At 37.4% G+C, this 21000-nt stretch overlaps 1 protein-coding gene across 1 annotated transcript in view; it reads left to right on the top strand.

Annotated features, from left to right (window-relative positions):
* The window catches only part of LOC116300084 (basement membrane-specific heparan sulfate proteoglycan core protein), a 61020-nt gene that overhangs the window by 37277 nt on the left and 2743 nt on the right, over positions 1-21000 (top strand). The window contains exons 31-51 of the mRNA XM_031708848.2: positions 979-1097; positions 1368-1479; positions 1690-1803; positions 2597-2724; positions 3231-3317; positions 4431-4492; positions 7266-7535; positions 7813-8088; positions 8814-9089; positions 9606-9878; positions 10000-10269; positions 14946-15224; positions 15513-15782; positions 15911-16192; positions 16687-16941; positions 17035-17295; positions 17383-17649; positions 17845-18108; positions 18459-18956; positions 19305-19568; positions 20093-20872. Of these exons, the coding sequence (XP_031564708.2) occupies positions 979-1097; positions 1368-1479; positions 1690-1803; positions 2597-2724; positions 3231-3317; positions 4431-4492; positions 7266-7535; positions 7813-8088; positions 8814-9089; positions 9606-9878; positions 10000-10269; positions 14946-15224; positions 15513-15782; positions 15911-16192; positions 16687-16941; positions 17035-17295; positions 17383-17649; positions 17845-18108; positions 18459-18956; positions 19305-19568; positions 20093-20872 (5407 nt within the window). The remainder of the gene's footprint in view (positions 1-978; positions 1098-1367; positions 1480-1689; positions 1804-2596; positions 2725-3230; positions 3318-4430; positions 4493-7265; positions 7536-7812; positions 8089-8813; positions 9090-9605; positions 9879-9999; positions 10270-14945; positions 15225-15512; positions 15783-15910; positions 16193-16686; positions 16942-17034; positions 17296-17382; positions 17650-17844; positions 18109-18458; positions 18957-19304; positions 19569-20092; positions 20873-21000) is intronic.

The raw sequence follows: 21000 nt of genomic DNA, 5'->3' as shown, positions 1-21000 counted from the left end.
ACGTATAAAAAAATACTATTCTTTTTATGAGAAATTTAAAAAAATGGAGAAACAACTATATAACAATGAATTTTAGTTCTATAGTTATTTGATGAGACAGAATTATGGATATCCTTAGTTTTATTTCATCCTCCTCAAAGATATAATATCTGTTAAAGTGCGCCTAATGCCTAATCACAGACCTTATGTAAGTTGAAGATATTTTCATGAAAATGCTAAAATCCAAAATTTTTTCGAAATTGGATGCATTCCTGATTTTTAAATGAGTTTTGAAAACGCACCTTTTCATATAAGGACCGCGCGTAAGGGGGACAGGTGCGATTACGTCATCGCGGTGATACTTTCCAAAAGTGAAAGACTTGCGCATTCTTCCAAGTCGGATTCACTCGTACAATAAGTAAAAGCTCAATATTTCGGCATTTTTTCTTTCTTAAAACTTTTAAAACCAGCACTCTTGACCCACAAAAAAATTGGTGTATTACCCTGATGACGTAAGTCTATAAAATTTTTCAGGCTCCTCGAACGCGGTACTGAAATTTCGAGAGTGAGTGAACACGACAATTTTGCCAACTTTTTCGTGCCGTAAAAAGTCAGGAATTCGTTTGAAACAACAACAACAACAACAACAAATTAAAAATGCGTTTATGACAATGTGAGGATTTGTTCTAAATGGGTCTGTAATCAGGCATTAGGGGCACTTTAAGGTTACTGGAAATCTTCAGGATAAATGCAAGATACAACAATGCCATGTTGGTAAAACTTGGACACCCCTGGACAATTAAGTAATAACCACATTTATTCAGTTATATATTGCTGGGTTTAAATCGGCTCATAAAGGCCTTTGATCCTCGTTATCTTCTTCAAATGGGGTTTAAACACTGACCACCATGAGCATTCGGCCAGAACAAATTCTATTGAAAACTTGTGATTCGGGTTAAATTGCGTCAATGCACCCTTGTTCATTGTTTTATTTTTCAGTTCTCATTCACATTTCCTAATGGACTAGCCGTGTCTCGTGAAGACTTGATCATCGCTTTGTCGGCTATAAAGAGTATTCTTATAAGGGCTACCTATAGCAGTACAACATACCAAGCAAGGTGTGTACGACAATGTTCTATACATTTAGCACTTTCCCCATCTCCGAGCACCACACCTAAGGACCCTTCATTGAAAAATTTGGCAATTCTTTACAAAGTTGAGGCTAACCTTGAAGAATACAGAATTGCTCAATGTGATAATCCGATCTAGTACTGATCAGTGTTTATTGCTTGAATATATATATAATCTATGAATGCTACGCGCTTGTATTTTCCCAACGGCAGGAATTTTTGCTCCAGTTAATATTTATTTCGATTACTCATCTTTAGCCTATATGCCGTCGCAATGGACATTACCGTCCCACACGACACATTACTTGAACAAATCAACACAGTAGAGCAGTGCAAATGTCCTCGTGGTTATGCTGGATTATCATGCCAGGTAAAGTGAGGTTATTAACTCCAAGCCTAACAATAAGCTTTGTTGAGATAGTGTTTCCTTGGTTGGAAGCATAAGAATAAAATGCGACCCATGCAAGACCATTTAAAGGAATTTCAATGCATACCGGGCTCATTGAATAAAAATTTAATGTTGTTGAGTATTTCTCCAGTTTTTTATCATAGTATTCTTAAAATATTTCTTTCATTTCAGAAATGTTCACGTGGTTATACTCGAGTCAAGCCAGGTCCAGGCTTCTCTCGCTGTGTTCGCTGTAACTGCAACGAACACAGTTTAGAGTGTGATCCTGAAACTGGAAAATGTTTGGTAAGATAAATTACACCTACTTTCCGAAAAACTCATTATGTGAACACTGAATGATGGTAAAAGAAGGGGATTAAGCTCTTCAAGATTAACGCGCCGGTTCTTTAAATCGATTTTAACTTGGTGCTGCGCGCGCCGCTTGGCTGGAATAACGTATACATAAGTGGATATTTCACGTGATATTTCAAAAACGAGTGCGAGTGTTTCATTAGGGTTTCCAAACACGAGCAAACATTTGAAAACACGAGGCCGAAGGCAGGCCGAGTGCTTTTATTGTTTTCGAGTTTTTGGAAACCCTAATGAAGTTTGAGAAATGGAAATACCCACTTATGAAATCGCGTCGCGACTCGTGCGATATAAATTTTCCTATAGTATTTCGTAATTGCAACAGCTTCATACGGCAGAATCCCCATTGTTTCAAGCATTGCATTATCCACGGTATCTACATTAAAAAGACACAACTTTTGTTCTAGTTTAATATCTTTTTTACCTCATAATCAGGGTGTGTCCTTTTTTAAAGACTTCCTTATAGTGCACACCCCCCTGATTCATAAATATGTGTATTTCATATTGCACTTGCAAATGTTTCGGTGTAAACCACAATGAACTATATCATATCCATTGATCATTGATTTTAGCTCAAGATGATGATGATCGTGCGAAGAACGTGAATAACGTCAATATGAAACATTTTCTCGGGCCAATTATTCCAACATATAAAGATGGCATTTTCTTGTGTCTATATCAAAAATAAGACTAAAATTTATTGATTATTTTTATGTCTTATCACATGCAGAACTGCAATGATAATACAGCTGGAGATCACTGTGAGCTGTGTAAGGATGGTTACTATGGCGACGCTACTCGGGGATCACCGGCTGATTGTAAAGTTTGTTCATGTCCTCTTAGCATTCCAACGAATTTGTAAGTAAAAAAGAAAGGAACATACGTTTTCTAGCATTCTAGTCATGATTGATAGATACACAGTGGTATAGCATCTAACATTTGAAATAACAACTGTTTTACTTTAACAATAGAGTTGATGTTCGATGGCCCTAGCAAGCGCCCAAGCGCACTATAACTAACATAAGATTTAGGCATTTTAAGCTAATTCTCACAGAGATATACTTTTACAAGGATCTTGGGTTAACATCATCATTTCGTGATTTCTGTATTGAATATCTCGGCAACGAAAAGAAATATCAAAAAGAAAGTAAAGGCCAATCTTATTTATTTTATATAGGCTTTGAAATCAGGAAGAGATCATGTGACTTAACAGGCACTTTGATGTTTTCGTTTGTATTTTTGATTCGACTATATAGGACATGGGCTATCAGATTTTGTTTCGTAGGTTGAGTCCACTAAGTGGTCAATGACACAGATTATATATATATTTCTAATGCGAGTTATTGGAAAACGTATTTTTACAGGTTTAGTAAAAGTTGTCGTATCGATATTGATGGATACCCAACATGTACAGCTTGTCAACAAGGTTACATGGGACGTGATTGTGGAAGGTAACAATAAGTAGTTATTACTATAATGCAAGCTCATAAATCTTTTTTTTAAAGCTTATAAATTACCAGCGGTAATTATATTAATACCTATATCAATTAATACTAATATAATAATAATTTAATACTTATTTGAACCACGACCTCCCGCTAAACAGACCAACGCTCTTACGAACTGAGTTAACCGCCGGGTATTATATTCATTCATAAAATAACTGTTATGAATATCGCTTTCTGATTGGTTGGGAGCGCGTTTTTTATGAGAGCACACAGCAATGCGCGCACTTTCTACTTTGTCATTCGTAACCAAAATAACGGTTACTCTGATTTTTATCCGATAAAAAAAATTACAAAACTTGCTTGCTTTGTTGTGTGGAGTTATATAGCACTTAGGGATTGACTTTTCTCGCGTTTTCCATTTCTTGAATATAAATGATGGTAATTGAACTGAGTGGAGTGCAATTTGGACCAAAATCATGCGATTGATTACAAAATTGCACGACCGTGTAATCATACACAAGGTAAAGACACAAATAAAGAGTGCAGAATAATCAATTTAATGTAGAAAAAGAAGTAAATCAATCAGGTTATCCTGGTATAAAATAAACGATTTATCAGCAAATCATTAAATATGCAAGAATAATGCTAATCATTCTCTTCTCTGATTGGCTGAATATAAGAATTCTGTTCTGTGATTGGTTCTTTCAAAAAGATGCGATTAAGAGCTCAAAAGGATGCGATTAAAAGCTCCTAAGGATGCGATTTGGGAATTAATCGCACTACTTTGAACCACTCAGATTGCAGGATTTGGTAGTGATTACAAAAAGGATATAATTAATAATGTAATCACAAAAGAAATTATGCTGGGAAAACGTGCAGAAACGTTTGGGGAAATTACATATCGTTGTGACCTTTTACTCACGACACTCACATCGCCCATAGTGCAATGCAAGATTGTCGGGAGTGCAACATGCAACAAAACCTTTAGCAACTATATTTGGAAATAGCTGTATATCTAGACTGATTATTTTACCAAACAAACTACAGGTGAGTGCTAGATGGTTTATGATCGATAATTAAGTTCAAGTTTCATTATCGTGTTGATACAAATTGTAGATGTTCACAAGGCTACACAGGGAACCCAAGATCACCTGGAGGAAAGTGTGAAAAAGTACCAGGTATCGATTGTCTTGCTGTCTTATAAGTTTAAGAAACTATACCAACAATTCTGCACACGTTTGTTAGAAGGTTATACGAGCTCGAATTCAATAGGTAAAACGTGCTGTGCAGCTTTATAGAAAAGCTGTTTTATTATCAGAATCTTTCAAAAATCTTCTCTTCAGTATCGACAAAATATGTCATATGTTAAAGTGTCCCTAATGCCTGATCACAGACCATATGTAAGTTGAAGATATATTCATGAAAATGCCATTGCACAGAATTGAGTGACACATCCGGGAAATTAGAGAAAAAATTACTAGATTCCAGTTTCCGAATATCAATTTTCCTCTCACGGCCGTATATATTTATAAGGCAAAGTCATGATATTGAAAGTTTAAGCGCTTCCTGAAGAAAATCGAAAGTTAATAGAGAGTTTTAGATTGACTTTTTTTTTCTGCCCGCAAACGGCAACGTGACCACATTTTCATACTTTTCCTGTATTTTACTTTACCTTTTACAAACCTTCTCACCAAGCGCAAATACTCTTTTGTTTTACTACTACTTGGACTTTTTTCGATTCTTTTTCAGTAATTTAAAAGAATGTTTTACTGGTCAACTGACGTTTCACGTTTGCCGTGAACGTAAATCTAAAACGCTCTAATGAAAGAAAAGTAACATAGGAATATTAAAGAATGATAACCACACAATATGAGCTTACCATTTATTTTGGTGATTCAATTTGCCAACATGCGATTTTTTGTGGGCCAATTTCATGTTTCGTAGTGTTAATATGTATGGAAATTTATCCCCGGTGGGGGGGGGGGGGGGTATTCCCATATATGGACTACACGGGGATGATCCGCTGAACAGGGTATGGTTTTTCGAGCTTCTTGTCATAAACAGGGTATGCAATTTCACTCAAGTTCGAAGTTCTACCTGAGTTTCCTGTCATATTCAGGGTTTCTACTTTCTTATTGACCGAAACTGGTCATTATGGTCGTAAAAAAACGATACGCGAGATGACATGACAATTGAAACAGGAACTCAGTGCAATTGATTATATCTTTTGTCATGAACAGGGTCTACAAATTTGCGTTTTCTCGTCATAAACAGGGTACCCCTTTCAGAATCCCAGCGGAACACTCCTACCCAAATTCTGGCGGAGTACCCCCCCGGGAATTTATCATTCCCGTACTTTGTTCGGGTCCTGCTGATGGTCGTGAAGAAAATAATTCAAAGTAACAACTGAAATTGGTTGCCCAACCATTGCTTAATTGCTTCCAAAATCCAGCTCTTTTTGTAGCTGAAGCCAAACATAGCGATTTTTCAGTCCAAAATGATGACTTTCCAGTGCTTTTTTGATATAAGAAATCGTCCTTCTACCGCCATTTGTATAGCCCTAGAAACCTGGCCTATATATTGTTCAACATCCATAATTTTGTCTCCAGATCTCGCTTTAAAACGGAAAAACGTGCTCACGAAGTAAGCATATATTTCGGTACAGATTCGAGAAGCTGTCCGAGTTGAGACTGGTACCTAATTTGGAGAAAATGCCCGCGAATTTGGCTTAAAAAAATAATTTTAATCGTTTTTTTCAAACTTTTTCAAATCCTTTTAATAGTATGAAGATATTACAGTGTTTCTTTGAAAATTGCTTCCCCATTCTTCACATAATCTCTATTATTTAGAAATGACCAGAGTTGATGGGCAATTCTGTGCGATGCGAAAATCCAATTTTTTTTCGAAATTGGATGCATTCCTGATTTTTAAATGAGTTTAGAAAACGCGCCTTTTCATATAAGGACCGCGCGTAAGGGGGACTGATGCGATTACGTCATCGGGGTGATACGTTCCAAAAGTGAAAGACTTGCGCATTCTTCCAAGTCGGATTCACTCGTACAATAAGTAAAAGCTCAATATTTCGGCATTTTTTCTTTCTTAAAACTTTTAAAAACGGCGCTCTTGACCCTCAAAAAAATTGGTGTATCACCCCGATGACGTAAGTCAATACAATTTTTCAGGCTCCTCGAAGCGCGGTACTGAAATTTCGAGAGTGAGTGAACACGACAATTTTGCCAACGTTTTCGTGCCGTAAACAATCAGGAATTCGTTTGAGACGAAAAAAAATATTTGAAAAACGCGTTCATGACAATGTGAGGATTTGTTCTAAATGGGTCTGAAATCAGGCATTAGGGGCACTTTAACCTGCTAAATAGGCTACAATGGATTATAACATGCTACAATGGATTATGACATGCTACAATGGATTATAACATGATACATTGGATTATAACATGCTACAATGGATTATAACATGCTACAATGGACTATAACATGCTACAATGGATTATGACATGCTACAATGAATTATAACATACTACAATGGATTATAACATACTACAATGGATTATAACATGCTACAATGGATTATGACATGCTACAATGGATTATGACATGCTACAATGGATTATGACATGCTACAATGGATTATAACATGCTACAATGAATTATAACATACTACAATGGATTATGACATACTACAATGGATTATAACATGCTACAATGGATTATGACATGCTACAATGGATTGTGACATGCTACAATGGATTATGACATGCTACAATGGATTATAACATGCTACAATGGATTATAACCATTGCATTGCAAATTTTTCTCGGACTTACAGAAACCTAGCAATCTTTTATTGAAATTTGCAAGGAAAATAACAACCCTGTAGTTAATAATAGTTCGTTAATATTTATCTATTCTTCTTCTTCTTTTCTTCTTCAGAGGAGTTGTTGCCGAAGGCCACCGTCTGGCCGCAATATCGTAGAGACAGCGAGGGCACACGAACAGTATTTTATTGTTTATCCAATGGTAAAAGACCGTTAACGGTCAGTTGGTCTCGCCTGGACAACCGTCCCCTGTCATCACGTGCACAGGCAGACAGTCGCGCTATTAATATACCTATTGTACGTAAAGAGGACGAAGGAGGATATGTGTGTACTGTAAGAAATGCATATGGACAACATACTGCACGAGGAACTCTCAACGTGCTGGGTAACTCTTGTCTTTTCAACCACTTTTTTAGAACAATTGCAGACTACGTTTAGTGAACATCCCTTCTTTCCTTCCTTTTAATCCGTTCTTTAATTCTTTCTTTGTTTAATTATTTATTTCTCTTTTTTCTACTCCCATCCTAAACAAAAATAAAGCAAAAAAACACCAACAAAAAAGATGGGCAGGAAATCAGGCGACATGTATAATCAATTAATTATGGTAATTGATTAATTAATTTTGACAATCAATTAATCAATTTTGATAATTTATTCATTAGCAAGACCCGAGGATCCAATCACAGTATCAGTTTCTCCACGAACACTTCACATCTCAGCCAAGAAAACTGCTCGTTTCGTCTGTAAAGCTAAGAGTCCCACGTATGCAACGGTTAAATGGACCAAGGGCCAATCAGGGACGCTACCCCCTGACGCCAAAGACAAAGATGGAATATTAACCATACCATCTGCTAGTGGATGGCATACGGGAACATATACGTGTACAGGGTCCAATCAGTACAGTTTTGATCAGATTAGTGTTCAGCTAAGAGTTGCAGGTAATTGTGGTTGTATGTGTGCGTTTAACTGGAGAATTACAAAATACCTACGTCCTTGGAAAAGCACAAACACTGCCGGAGAATGTTTGCCAAAGGCGTGCATACTATGTGGAATAGGTGTCCCTATACATATTATTATAAAACTATATATAGTATATCAAAAATTATGGGACATTCTCTGATTTTTCCCCCAGATACGATAACCCTAGTGATAAACAACTCGAAAAAAATATCAGGCACGATATTCGATAATTTCTGATATATTTTCGATACAATTGTACATGTATGTATACACCTACTTGCAAGAAGGTTGTCATACAAGAATAGAACATTAGTAATTTAGTGAGAAAGGAATACATTAAAAGACAAAAGAAAAAGTTCAGCTTCAGTGATCTTCTTTTGTTTTTTAATATAATTCCTATTCCACTAAATCACTAATGTTCTATTTTCGTATGCAACGTTCTTGCAAGTAGGTGTACATAAGGTGTACAAAAGGGTCAAAGTTCTTGCATATGGTTGTATATGTAATATATACAGTATTGAGATTGCCCTAGGCCTGTGACCTGTTTTATTTGAACTACGTGAACTGCCACTCATGCCACTTAATTATGAAGGAGAAAAATAACAAAATAACTGATCTAATTGTTTACTATAAAAGATCAAAGCTCTTTGCAATTTTTTTTAGATTTTTTATTTTAGCAAAATTTTACATCATTATTTTTCAGATGTTATCAGACCTCAAGTGTCTATTATTCCTCGCTTCCTCACTGTAGATGAAGGGGATCCTGTGGAATTTCGATGTTCTGCCAGTGGTTTCCCCCCACCTGAGCTTACTTGGACAGGTCGTGCTGTGGGTCGTCTTCCTGATGAGGTTCTGTTGTCTAAGGGTAATTCAGTTTTCAAAATCCTTAAAGCCAAGAAGGACCACGAAGGGGAATACTTCTGTATTGCAAAAAATGACGGCGCCTTGGGAAGGATGAGAACAGTATTGAACGTTAAAGGTAAGAGTTCAGTCTGTTTTTTTTCACTCCACAAATATGATCTTCCAAATTTCAATTTGATCATGGAATGAAGTCAACAGCTATGTTAATTTAGCTGGATAAGTCAGTGGCGTACTGAGTGGTTTGCCACTCGCCTCTCACCGCTGTGAGTTGAGTTTGTTTGATGTATTGTTCTCTCCCTTGCCACCAGGGTTTTCTATGGATTCTCCGTTGAGAAATGTTTGAGTTTGAGCTGAGTTTTGTATGTTGTAAATATAGAATGTAGTGGTAGTGAGTGTGGAAGAGCTCGTACGGGGAGTGGTGGTTGTAAAATATAAGTTATACGTATAAGTGGGGATCGTGATTAAGATGAGATCAATCAATAGATACAGAGACTGCATGGGTGTCTCCCGAATAATTGGAGTGACACTAATTTTATCTAATACAGCTAGATTAATGGAAAAAAATACGCACTGCTAATCGAATGAAACATAAAGACAACAATTGTATGTGTTTCATTACCTTTACTTTCACCAGCCATTGGAAGTGCTCCAATAGTCCAGATAAACCCCAATCAACTATTATTAACCGAAGGTGATGTGGCTGAATTGAAGTGTACAGCCACCGGCGACCCACAACCGATTATTCGCTGGAATCGAGTTGAGGGGAATTTTTCGCAGTCGACTTCGAGGGTAGGCGGCGTAATGAGAATCGATCCCACAGCTGTTGAAGACCAGGGCACCTATGTCTGCACTGCGGCAAACCGGTTTGGAGCTGTCGCAGAAAATGCTGTCATCAGTGTAGAAAAAGGTTTGTGTTCAGTAATGTTGCTAATTCTAGTGAACTGCACTTTAAAGAATTATGGTCTCCTACCTTATTTGGGCTGGTAGTTTGGCGTCATCTTCAAATCTACTGAATTTTGTTGTTCCAGACCAATCTATTTCTCCAACCGCTTCTGTATTCCCTGATGAAATCACTGCAAATGAAGGAGAAACAGCAGAAATAACCTGTGAAATCTACGGCAGTCCCACACCGAGCATGGAATGGAGCCGAGTGGGCGGAGTTCTACGAGATAATCATATCCTCAAGGAAAACAAGCTAAGTATCGTTAACATCACTGAAAATGACGAAGGAATGTATGTCTGCATTGCACAGAACAGAAAAGGAGTCAAACAAGCAACATCGATTGTGCGAGTTACAAGTAAGTTATTGAAAACCATGCAAGACAGCAATGTCACTGTTATTTTATTTTAGTAAAATCATTTGAATATAGATTTTCGCGCGCTGTGATTGGTCGAGCGACCAGTGGTTCTGAGACGATAATCACATGCTCGAGTGGTATTATGAGGTTTTCCAAAGTTGGCCAGAGTGGAACTAATACCAAAACTTTTTTTTATCCTGAATTATGTCTTTTCTCTGATTTTCATAAAATTACAATAATAAAAATAATTATTTCGCCTTCGGTGAATAATTGTTCTAATATCCAATATTATCTAAAAATAATACATATTTTGTTCATTGCCTTGGATATTTTGCCGAATTTTGTTATTCAAGTTTGACACCATTATCGTTGAAGTGTGACCCATTTCAACAACAGTCAATCAAAGAACTGCAATAAAAATACACAATATTTTCAGGGAAAATTTTCGACTGGATTAAAGATTTTAGAGGATTAGATGATTAAAATCTTTAAACCAACCTAAAATCTCCCTCAAGATGTTTTTTCTCAGTTCTTTGATTGTCTCCTTCATAGCCTGTGAACCGTTATGGATTCTCGGTTTTTCTACCTTAAATATGGCTCGCGCGATACGCCAGGGGCGGGGGAGGCTAAAAATCTTTGGGGGAGGGGGGGGGGGGGGCACTGCAAAAATCTTTGAGGGGGGGGGCACTGAAGATTATATTTAACGCTATGTGATAATGATAATGTTTTGCAGACGCATGCGCCGTAAAACAATGACTAATACAATACAATACAGTTTTATTTGGCACCTTATACTTAAGGTATATTATAGGTATATATATATGTACTATGTATTAGGTACACTGATATAGCTCTTTGTAGAGACGCTGATTTTGAATTGATTAAAAACAGAAAACGACTGTCAGCGCTAATATTGTTGAAATTAATGCTGGTGTTTTTTTCTATGAACTCTCTTGAATCGTTTCTATGAGAGTCATATAGTGGACAACAAACTAGAAAGTGTTTTTCGTTTTCTGCTCCCGACTTACACACTGGGCAAATCCTTTCATCGTAAATGAGATAAGGCCTCTTATACCTCCCCGTTTCTACCTCAAGCTTATGGTTGCTAACGTTAATTTTGTAAGCGCCACTCTGTGCTTAATATTGGTGACTTGACTTAAATATTCTTCAAAGTTATAATCCGTTTTGAACTGACGAAAGACTCTGAGTTTATTTTTATGTCTGTCGTCTTTCATTTCATCATTCTTTGGGTTATTATTTTTCCATATTCATACCATCTTGGAGAAAGTTCATTTTGTTTCATCCAAATTATCCCCAATCCGAGTTGTTCTAAAGTAGTTTTAATTTTTATGCTCCAAAAGGCTTTTTTAGTTTCATTTGTAATATCTTGGTAGACTTCGGCTGAAAGTTTGCCAGAATTTAAAGCTTCTACTGCATGTTTTGCATTTTAGCTTAAACCTTCCTAACTCAGCTCTGCATGCAAGGTTACTAGCATTCTTTGTCACCTTGAGGAGCATTTTGTCAAAATTTCAAATGAACAAGTTCCATGGGCTCTTGGTCTTTGGTGCTTAATGTTTTGATACCCCATATCTCACTTGCTTATTGAAGTATTGGTGTAACAAGCGAGTCAAACAGTTTTATAGTTAATTTGATATTGGATGCGAAAAATTCACCCATTTGTTTTTTCATCTGAAATAGTGCCTTTAATGCAGCATTTTTTAATTAAAGTTTCCAAAGGTTGTAAAATTTAATCCTAAATATTTATATGATTTTACGTTTTCTAGTTTAAATTTGTTCGAATAGAATTGGAAGTTATTCATTGTCTTCCCTGTATTATTGAAAACCATCACTTTTGTCTTTGTTATATTAACTGTTAAGCCTGATTGTTCACAAAATGTCTCTAGCTCTCGAGATATTTCTGAAGCCCTTTAGCAGACTTAGAGAACAGAACCAGATCATCTGCATATAAAAGAGTACTAATCGGTTTGCCATTCAACATTACATCATTGTTGTTACACGAATTTATTCAGTCAGGCAGATCGTGAAGATATAGATTAAATAATGTAGGGCTCAGCATACAGCCTTGTTTAACACCCATATAACAGGAAAATGTGTCCATTTACTTTGATTGCTGATTGATCAGTGGAATACATCGATTGTACCACTCTTAGAAAATTTCCATTTATACCAACATTTTCAAGTTTTGCCATTAATTTTTTTCTTGGGATGCAGTCAAACGCTTTTTGAAAATCTACGAAGCAGGAAAAAAGGAAATTATTTTTCTTCGGTGGCTTACTTTTAACATATTTATCGATTACAGATTTCAGAATAAAAATACTATCTGTTGTTCCGTGCTTTTTTCTTAACCCACCCTGTCCCTGTTTAATTATATTATTCGTAGTTAGGTAATCATAAAGCCGTTTGTTAAGTATTCATGCCGTAAAAACTTTGCCAATTGCAGAAAGGAGTGTTATTCCACGATAATTTTCAGCTTTCGTTGGATCGTCCTTTTTATGCAATGGAACAATATATCCTAGATTCCATGAAGAGGGAAACTTTCCGTTGTCTAGGATTTTATTAAAAATTACTGTCTAGATGTCATTTTAGTGCTTTCCTTTCCCGTTATCAATAGCTCATTTGGAATATTATCAGGGCCGGGAGCTTTATATTTCTTTAGGTTACTTAGAACTTCATATACTTCTTGGTCTGTAATGGAAAAATCTATTTTCCCTTGACTTTGCAACTGTTCTAAGGTCTCCGTAGTGTTTAGTGCAGATGTCTGGAACTATAAAGCGTCTTGAAGTGATTAAATAAGTCCTTTTCGTTTGCTCGACAGGAGTTTGCATTTTTTTGCTTTGCCTACATTAAAAAGTCGTTTCAAAGACTTCCAGGTGGATTTCGAATCTTTGAGGTCAAGGTTCATTAATTTTGAATTGAAATATTCGTTTTTCTTACGTCTACACATGCTTCGAAAGGACCTTTTATAGGTATGTAGATTCCTACAAAGTTGTTCATTATTTGGATTCCTACAAATTTGTTTTCCAAGAGATCGAAGATTTTTCTTTTCGTTTTCACATTCTGAATCAAACCACTTTTGTGAATCTGCATTTTCTTTAAATGCTTTAGTTTGTTTAGTTAGGGAACAAAGACCTGCTTCTGTTCCTATACTTGTTAGGGTTTCAGTAAATGCCTTAACCATTGAGTCTTCATTATCTGCGTTTCCTATTGATTCGCGTAGCGTTGCTTGTGTTTAATTCTGTAGTGCTTAAAATGTTTTGTAATTTATCGATATTTCCAGTATGCCACTTTAAGCTAGAAATTGTCGAAAATTCCCTATTTTCTTCTTTTTCTTTGTTTCCACTGTTTTTGGGGGAAAGTTGGATTTCTATTCCATAAGAAATATGACAATGATCGGATAGATTTGGCATTAGTGGATTACCCTTCAAAAATCGAACTTTTTCAAGTAGATTTGTACTCCCGATTACATAGTCGACTAGACTATTTCCGTTGTATCGAAAACAAGTCTTTTTGCCCGTCAAGTCACCAACAACCCTACCGTTAAAGATTCGTAAATTACAAGCCGTGCAAATATCTATTAGGCATTTACCTCTTTTTTCGACGTTCTCTTTGTCTTTAGAGTACCTTTTCATTAGCTTGTCGATGAGATAATCATCAGGTAAATTAAGGTACTTACTGTCATCATCATTTATGTATTCCTGGATTTCCCCAGTTCGTGCATTAAAGTCGCCTTGTAGAATGACTTCACCTTTCGTTCAAAAAATTGATTATATCTGGTTCTATATCCTCCAATATATCTTCATTATTCTCTTTAACATAATTATTTGGGCTTAGGTAAATTGTGCCTACGTATATGTCATTTGTTAGATGGAAAAAGTCTTTACTTATTCTACACCAAATAACATTTTGATTAGACGTCGGTATATAGGAAACGCTCTTGCTGATTCTATTGTTTATATTTAAAACACTCATTAATAATTCATAAGCTTATGGTCCAATTGGAGCCACCATACACGTCACGTGCATGAACCTTTATACCCGATAAAGTCCTCTTCATTAGTAGTCAAATGATTTTACACATGTGATCTTTATATAAAGACCACTCGAATACTATGAGGATGACTTCATCAGGGATGAAGTATACATCCAAGTTTAGATGAAGACATAGACTTCATCAAGGTTATAGTCAACCCTAATGATCTTTGACTAACGTGCCTGTCTTTGCCTTGGCACGCAATATCCAACGTGTAGGAGCTTCTATTGAATCTGGTTGCGCATGCCCGTGACGTCAAATCTCTATCGAAGTATAAAAATCCATGTTCGTGACGTGTATGGTGGCTCCAGTTGAACCAAAATCTTATAAATTGTTCATGAGTGTTTTAATCAGTTCAAAAAACTCGTAAATCGTGTTTTATCAGGTATAAAAGCACTCGGCTACGCCTCGTGCTTTTATACCTGATAAAACACTCCTACTCGTTTTTTAAACACTACATAGTGCTATTCCTCCAGCATGGCGGTTTCGTGTTTTGTCACGACATTTTGTATAGTATTTATAGTCTTTTAAGAACCAATGTTTGGGGGGGGGGGGGGGGCGGTCCCCCCTAAAAAAGCTAAAAGCATCCTATTAAAATTAATATCTTATTTATGATTATTAATAGAGAATATGATGCCAAAAGTAGAGATAATGCCAACCGCCAATCAAACTGTGATTGGTGGTGAAACGGTCGTTTTCAGGTGCATGGTAAAGGAAGGAGAGCCAAAACCATCAGTGATGTGGATGGACAGCAGTGAAAGACCTGTCAATACCTCTGCTTCACATGTCAAGGATAATGTATTGATGATATCACATGTTTCAAGTGAAGACGAGGGTCGCTATGTTTGTCGGGCTAGCAATTCTATAGGGACTGTTTATGCTGAAGCTGTGCTTACAGTTCAAGGTTTGTATAGTTCCCTCTTACAGAATTTTTTAAAATTTTCCTTAAGTTTTCGAAAACATAAACTAAAGCCATATGCAAAATTTAAAGAAATTTAACCACAGAGTTTTTGATTTTTTTCCAGTTTGAATATTAAAATTTATAGAGCGCGCGCGCGATCAAGAAAACCGTTGCGAGCCTCTTGGTTGAATTGCCCTGTAAAGTATATATGTCTTGTGTGATAATATAGAGATTTATAGCGAGGTTTTTAAATGAGAAATGTGAACAACCTTCAACATTATTTGATATTAGCTGAACCACATGTATCCGTCACGCCGTCAAGTCCCCACGTAGTCCCAGTGGGTAGTCAAGTCACACTCGTCTGTTCAGCAACAGGTGACCCCCTCCCCACTATGCAGTGGATTGCTCCGGTCTCGAACAGCGCACTTCTTAGACCCGTCAAGATTAAACCAGGCAAGTTGCAGTTGGTCATTGAGCATGTGACGTTACAAGATCAAGGTGATTATCGATGTATGGCGACTAATGTAGCTGGGAGTTCACAAGCTTTTATAAAGATAGTCGGTAAGCACTAGTGCCAACCTTATCATTATCAAGTAAACATAGTTCCTTGTATATCCTTTTTTTCTCCTTAAAATAATTCCCTCACTTGTATTCACAATGTAACACCCGGCGCTTTTCTTTCTAAATAGTCACACCGCTCGTGAATAAGCCACCAGACGTAATGGTTTTTCCTACCAATAGTACAATGCTGGAAGGCGAAAAGGTCGTGTTTCAGTGTGATAAATCCGGTATACCTACCCCTACTGTGACATGGTCCAGAGTAGGAGGTAGTTTGCCGGATACGGCCATTATCTCGGAGTCTGGGCTGTTGAAAATAGAATCTGTCAGTTCCAATGACCAGGGAGTGTACTTATGCACAGCAATAAACAGTGAAGGTTCAGCTACAGCTAAAGCAGAATTAAAGGTTACAGGTACCTCAAAAAGCTTGTCTAGTGAATACTGAGAGTCTAACTAATACATAAAATCAAGATGTAGGCAATTTAAGCCAGCTCGGAACTCTTTTATGCACAAAAAAGGATTTTAGAATAGTATCTTCGAAATGCATTTAATTAATAATAAGGAATTTCAAAAAAAAAAATTTAGTTTATCTGCCTTTCCGAAAACAAAAACAACAATTGGTGATGCGCGCCTATTTATGGGGCTGTTTTAAGGACGCCATTTTTAATTCGTGGCAGCTTCCAATGATTTCTTCAAGAAAAGACTTTGGTGAAGACAAGTCGAGTAACATTTCTGAACGAGTTCTTAAAGAATAACAGAAAAAACTTTTTAATATCGCGCGCGCCATGTGAATTCCAGGTTCGGGCTATTTGTAATAACGGGATGCAGTTTAAATTTGCCTTACCCTACTCCCGTTTGTTGTTCTGATAATATGATGTATAATAACGTTATATTTTTGATCCTATAGTTCCTCCAAAGGTTTCCATAACTCCACAGCAAGTGTCTGTCAATCTGGGGGATTCAATTCGTTTATTTTGTGTCTCTTCTCCGACACTTCCCCTGGCATGGACCAAACACAGGGGTACCATATCTGATAGTGCGGTAATTGACGGGGGAGTCCTAATAATAATGGAAACTACCGTCCATGATACTGGGAAGTACCGTTGTCAAGCAAGGAACGATGCAGGTTCTAATGATGCTGTTGCTATGGTAACTGTATTTGGTACGTTTAGGTCATGATAGTTAAGAACTGTACATTCAGTTGAAACATTTAGTTAAGGTCATTAAGGATATTTTTTAATACATTCGTTATCAGTGCCTCCCAAAATCGAAATGTCTTCAGCCAATTACGTGACAGCCCTTGGCTCCAACGTCACATTCAAATGTAATGCCACAGGAACCCCACATCCGGTCATAACTTGGACGAAAGAAAATGGATATCTTCCAAAATATCATATAAATGAGGGAGGCGCACTGACTATCTTTGACATGAAGGGAGTGGATCAAGGCAGGTATTTGTGTACAGCGACTAATGCTGCAGGATATTCAGAGATGACGGTTACTTTAGCAATTGAAGGTAAGTCAAACATGCCCATTCGTCTTTTTAGTAATAAAAACTTGTAATCTAAAACGAAAACTGAAATTTTGGGATGATTGTTTTCAGGGCTTCCGAACGTATCGATCGTTGGTGGCACGTCAGTCAAAACTGTTCCCGTAGGGGGTAACCTAACTTTACAGTGCCTTGGGAATGGGATCCCAAGGCCAAGCATTCGCTGGAATAGAGTTGATGGTGAACTACCCAAAAATGTAGAGGAAGGCGAAGGTGCTTTGCTGATTAAGGATGCCCAACCTTCGTATGGAGGTTCATATCGCTGTACCGCCAGAAATAGGGTTGGCTCAGTCCAGTCACAAGTCGTTATATTCATTCAAGGTAATAACTTATAAAACACTTATAAAACTATGAGTTTGGGACCATCGCGGCGCTATTGTCAACATATGTACATCATGATCAGGGATCATATTCGACTCAGCAGCGTAAAGGTTCAAAAGTTGAGGTTCAAAATTTCCTTCCTGCATTGTGAAAATGTTTTCTAATGATGTTTCACAATTTCTTTTATATCAAAAGATGCACCAAAAGTGACTATCAGTCCAGAAGTACACAAAGTCAAAATAGGTGAAGCTGCTAAATTCAGCTGCATCGCAAGTGGGTCTCCATCACCGGAAGTTACCTGGGATCGTTTGAATCATAGCACACTTTCTAATCGACATAAAATAAAGGGAGGCCAGCTGATAATTACAAATATATCACGTGACGATGCTGGTATTTACATATGTCGTGCTGCAAACATGGAAGGTACTGCAGAATCATCTGCTACTATTAAGATAAAAGGTAATCAAACAAAAATGTTCAAAACTTTTATCTAGTCATCTTCATCTAAAAAGACTTTATTTTATTTCATTGTTGACTGGTCCATCTAGGCACACGTCTGGAAGCCCTACTAAAAAAGGACTTCATTTTATTCGTGTTGACAGGTCCATCTAGCCATACGTCAAGGAGGCCTACTAGAATAAAAAATACGAACCCCACTGTATTTAAGAATCCATATTCCATAGCCTCCCTCATCATAACGTACCCATGCACTCACTTAGTCTGTTTATTTTCGTAGTGAAGCATGTCTTTCGACTTTTACCCAATATATCATAACTTTGATCTTCTCCTTTTTATTTCCAACATTTCAGGAACAGTTCCAAGATTTGAACAAAATCCTGCCTCATATATGACGTTTCCAACCTTGACAAACGACCATTTCAACTTCACTATTGAGTTATTTTTCGTCCCTGAGATTGCTGATGGATTAATTCTCTACAACGACCAGCATGACATTGACGGTGTAGGAGACTTTGTTGTTTTTGGGATGTCAGATGGGTTTGCTGAGTTTAGATTCGACCTAGGATCAGGTGGTCCAGCGCTCATACGCAGTAAATACCAACTTGTATTGAACGACTGGTACACAGTAAAGCTGACTCGATATGGAAACCAGGGAACACTCCAAATCAATAATGAAGAGATAAGAAGAGGGAATTCTAAAGGAAAGACGACTCAATTGAATTTGAACCAGCCTTTACACCTTGGAAGCGTGGCTAATTTCAGCTTGATAAAAAGCTTGGCTGGATTTAGCAAGGGATTTATTGGATGTATGGGTTACGTAGCTGTCGATGGCAAGCATATTGAACTCGGTTAGTGTTTTTCAGACCAAATGTCAAGAAAATGTTTGTTCATATGCAGGGGTGTGTGTGTGGGGGGGGGGGGGGGGGGGGGGGAGGTAAAAATTGGCCCGAATCTTACCGCGCTGAGTATCCAAAACGAAAGTCTACTAAATCAGATGAGTGTTGTGGGAATGATCCGATGGAATTCGAAAAAATATTTTCCTTCCGATCAAGAAATGCTGTTCCCTGAGTTCTAGGGATATTTCGCACAAACATATTTATATAATGTTTTACAATACTCTAAATGTTACAAAAAATGAGGACGTGAAGTTTGTTCTTTAATCATGTTAACGGATTTATTTTATTCATTGGTTTCAGGAAAACCTGATGTAAGTGTGGGAGTGACTGACTGTGAACCATGTCTAACCATGCCTTGTAAAAACACAGGAAAATGTCTAGAGACCAACGAGGCTCCTGGTTTTGTCTGTAACTGTAGATCAGGATTCAATGGTCTAACGTGTCAGGAATTCGGGGAGCGGTGTTTTCCTGGCGCGTGTAAGAATGGACGGTGTGTGAACTTGGAGGATGGGGGTTTGAAATGTATATGTCCCGTAGGATACACAGGGAAGAGATGCGAAGAAGGTAAATCAAAATTAACTTATGATTCGAATAAAAAACTATATATGCCTTATTGAATGTCCGTTTTTAACATAAACATGCAACCTGGTGACGTATACCTACTGAACCAACTAACCAGACTATCGCCAAACAGGGAAAGAAACTTTGCATAGCAACAGCTTTCAACGGGAAAGCGAAATCCTCCGTGGCCTCAAACCTGATAAAACACTCCTGTTCGTTTTTTGAAACAGAATCCTTTGTTTTCTATTGTTTAATTATCACTATTTAGTGCTAAAAATTAGTATTTGTTTCACGGATTTAGTGTGAGCACTCTACCATAAGGACAGCCTATTGTAAATTGCATAAATAAAGACAGTATATTTTTAATATATGCATATCAATCTCTGCATATAGACACCTTTTAAAGTATCACTATTTTCAGATGTAGGATGTAGCAAATACAGTTGTAACGTCACTTGCTTGTTAATAGTATAGCATTCATCGTGAGGTAACTACGTTGTAACAATGAGTGGACTTTTTGCTTTAAGGTACAAAGATCGAAACACCGATGTTTGAAGAGACATCCTTCATGTCTTACCCAGCAATCCAAGGGGCCCTATTAGAAACTAAATTGAGCATGCGCTTTATGGTACACGAAGATGGCAACATGCTACTGTTATACAATGGTCAGCAGGTTTATCCTACTCGAGGTGATTTCATATTATTGGCTGTGGTCGACGGTAAACTGGAATTCCGATTCGACTTAGGCTACGGGGCCGCAGTAATACAAAGCAAGAATAACATAACCACTGGACATTGGCATACAGTCGTAGCTGAAAGATTTTATCGTGACGGCTCTATGATCTTGGATTCAGAGCCAGCGGTGAAGGGAAAAGCGCCGTGCTGTGGTGTTGGTCTTAATCTAGCACTGCCTCTTTATATTGGTGGACTGCCAAACATGACTACAGATGCCACCAAGAGACTCGAGGTGGATAAAGGTTTAATAGGCTGTGTTTCCGACTTGTCTATCGACGACAATGAAATTGACTTGGTGAATTCTTATGTTGAGATGAGGAGTATTAAGCAGTGTAAAGCCTGCCTCCTTCCTTGTCAGGTGAAACCTTGTATGAACAATGCTACATGTGAGCCGCAAGGACAGACAGCTTACATATGTATCTGCTCTCCAGGCTACACAGGAAAGAATTGCGAGTTTCCTCTGGTAGGGCCTGGAAAAAACCGTACTTGTCTTAATGGGGGATTACCCTTTCCTCCAACGGGAAGAGTTTGTGATTGTCCCATAGGATATGGAGGGACGCGTTGTGAGAGTGGTAAGTTAACATGCATTTTCAACTAACATGCATTTTCTGGGTTAAACGCACCCCAGCAACACGTCTGTTGTTGCTGTCTATTTCTATGTCTAATTTTTATGCAACAACGACTTGGTGAGTTTTCATCG

This window comes from Actinia tenebrosa, unplaced genomic scaffold, assembly GCF_029948245.1.
Source record: "Actinia tenebrosa isolate PJP-AT-01 unplaced genomic scaffold, QUT_ActTen_1.0 PGA_scaffold14__42_contigs__length_11649687, whole genome shotgun sequence".
NCBI classification, from domain to species: domain Eukaryota; kingdom Metazoa; phylum Cnidaria; class Anthozoa; order Actiniaria; family Actiniidae; genus Actinia; species Actinia tenebrosa.
This window is presented reverse-complemented; position numbering and strand designations above follow the sequence as displayed.